Below are 1,738 nucleotides of genomic sequence, written 5' to 3'. Positions count from 1 at the left end.
TGACCTAGGGTGAGTTTTAAATAGGGACAATTTTTAACGATTTTAAAGAGCCACAGCTACCAATATTTGGGTTTTAATTGGTTTTTAGTAGGGGAAATTTTTTGTATGATGTTTTAATACGCTGTGAGCCGCCCTGAGTCCCATGGGGAGAAGGGCGGCATATAAATCCTGTTAAATAAATAAATAAATAAATAAAATATATTCATGTCAAAGATGTATTTTCAACTGTAGCTTCAGTTTTTTAAAAAAAGGCTTTAGGACTGTATTTAAATTAAAATTCATGCCAAGTGCTTATTACTGGTATTATAAGTTTACAAATTTAAAAAAAAATATCAACAAACTTACTTTGAAGAGTACTTGGATCAATAATGTGAATGGCACTGGTTACTCGGATACAAATGCAAATCTGGCTCATATTACCAAGGCTTTGAGCCAGTTTTGGTGACAAACACACAACATTGTCCTGCAGATGAAGAAAAAAAACCCCAAAATGGTATTTATTTCAATTTTATATCTTAAACTGTTTTAATAAAATATTACAGTCCTGAAAGACATCTGGACATCAGAAAATTAAAGAATTAATGAGGTAAGGTAAAGAATTAATTAATAACAGCTTATTAATGCTAAATGGAGATTTAAATAGTATTAAAATAGATTTGTTTAGATTAACTTATTAATTACTGCCTGCTAAGTTGATCAAATAAGTACATACACTATATATAGAATTTAAAAATTTTATATAGTTGTTGCTACTGGTCAAGACTATACAGTTGGAAGTACATTTAATTGAATTTAACTGCGCTTACTTATGAGATTTCATACCAAACACTGTACTGACATTAAGATGTAAGCCAGGAATGAAAATAATTATCTGATGTTGTTACAGCACAGCTCCCATCATCTGACTCCAAGTTAATGTTGTCTGATTGAATTTAAAAGGCAATCTCGAAAAAGCCACAGATTATCCACCTCTGAGAAATGCAAGTAATTTATTAATGCTTTTACAGGGACCCCATATTCAGAATCTATTGGACAGCTCGGTTCTTTTTCTCTCAGAGTGCATCCAATATTTGCTGCTCAACATTGCTCAAAGCCACCCAAAAATCCCTTGATGGCATATAAATGTAATAAATAAATAAATAAATGTGCAAGAAAAAATACAATTTCTAAAGATCATTCCATTCCAGGCAAAAAGGATGTGCAGTTTCTTAGTGTCTAATCCACAAAGACAGAAAATACCTTGCATACTGGAACAATCTCAACAGAGAAAGTGCTTTTGTAATTATACGTATTGCTGTGAATGTCATGAGAAATCAAACGCTGTGATGATTTAATTCTGTAATTGAAAAATGACAAACTCAAATCAGAACAAATAAGGCTATGGTATAATTCTTTTTTAAAAAAACAAACAAACATGGTTTGCTAAACATGTCACAGTGGCCTGGCTTATAAACAAAGCCTAGCCATAATGAGCAGGTCCTCATAAGCAAACAACAAATCGTATTTTGGATTAGAGTTATGGATGAATTAGATTTCACATTGAGGACTTCCGGTGGCAGGCGATTTCGTCGGTCGCAGCTGTTTGCTGCCTCCCGCCTGTTTTGCGTAAAAGCCGGTTTGACAGCTAGCATCTGCTGTCAAACGGCTTGATACCTTTCCCCTGGGCATAAGGGGATAGGTGAGCTGCCCGGGGTAGGAGTTGAGTTCCCGAGTCGTCCTATATGGACGATGTAGGCGA

General features: G+C 34.4%; 1 protein-coding gene across 1 annotated transcript in view; it reads right to left on the bottom strand.

The window, feature by feature from the left end:
* LOC107300259 (60S ribosomal export protein NMD3-like) overlaps positions 1–1,738 on the bottom strand; it is a 12,810-nt gene that overhangs the window by 5,301 nt on the left and 5,771 nt on the right. The window contains exons 5-6 of the mRNA XM_015829597.2: positions 1,240–1,336; positions 346–463 (exon numbers count right to left, since the gene is read on the bottom strand). Coding sequence (XP_015685083.2) covers positions 346–463; positions 1,240–1,336 — 215 coding nt within the window. The remainder of the gene's footprint in view (positions 1–345; positions 464–1,239; positions 1,337–1,738) is intronic.

This window comes from Protobothrops mucrosquamatus, unplaced genomic scaffold, assembly GCF_001527695.2.
Source record: "Protobothrops mucrosquamatus isolate PMUCROS unplaced genomic scaffold, P.Mucros_1.0 scaffold6496, whole genome shotgun sequence".
Taxonomy (NCBI): domain Eukaryota; kingdom Metazoa; phylum Chordata; class Lepidosauria; order Squamata; family Viperidae; genus Protobothrops; species Protobothrops mucrosquamatus.
Note: the sequence above shows the minus strand (reverse complement) of the source record. Positions and strands in the feature narration are given on the sequence as shown.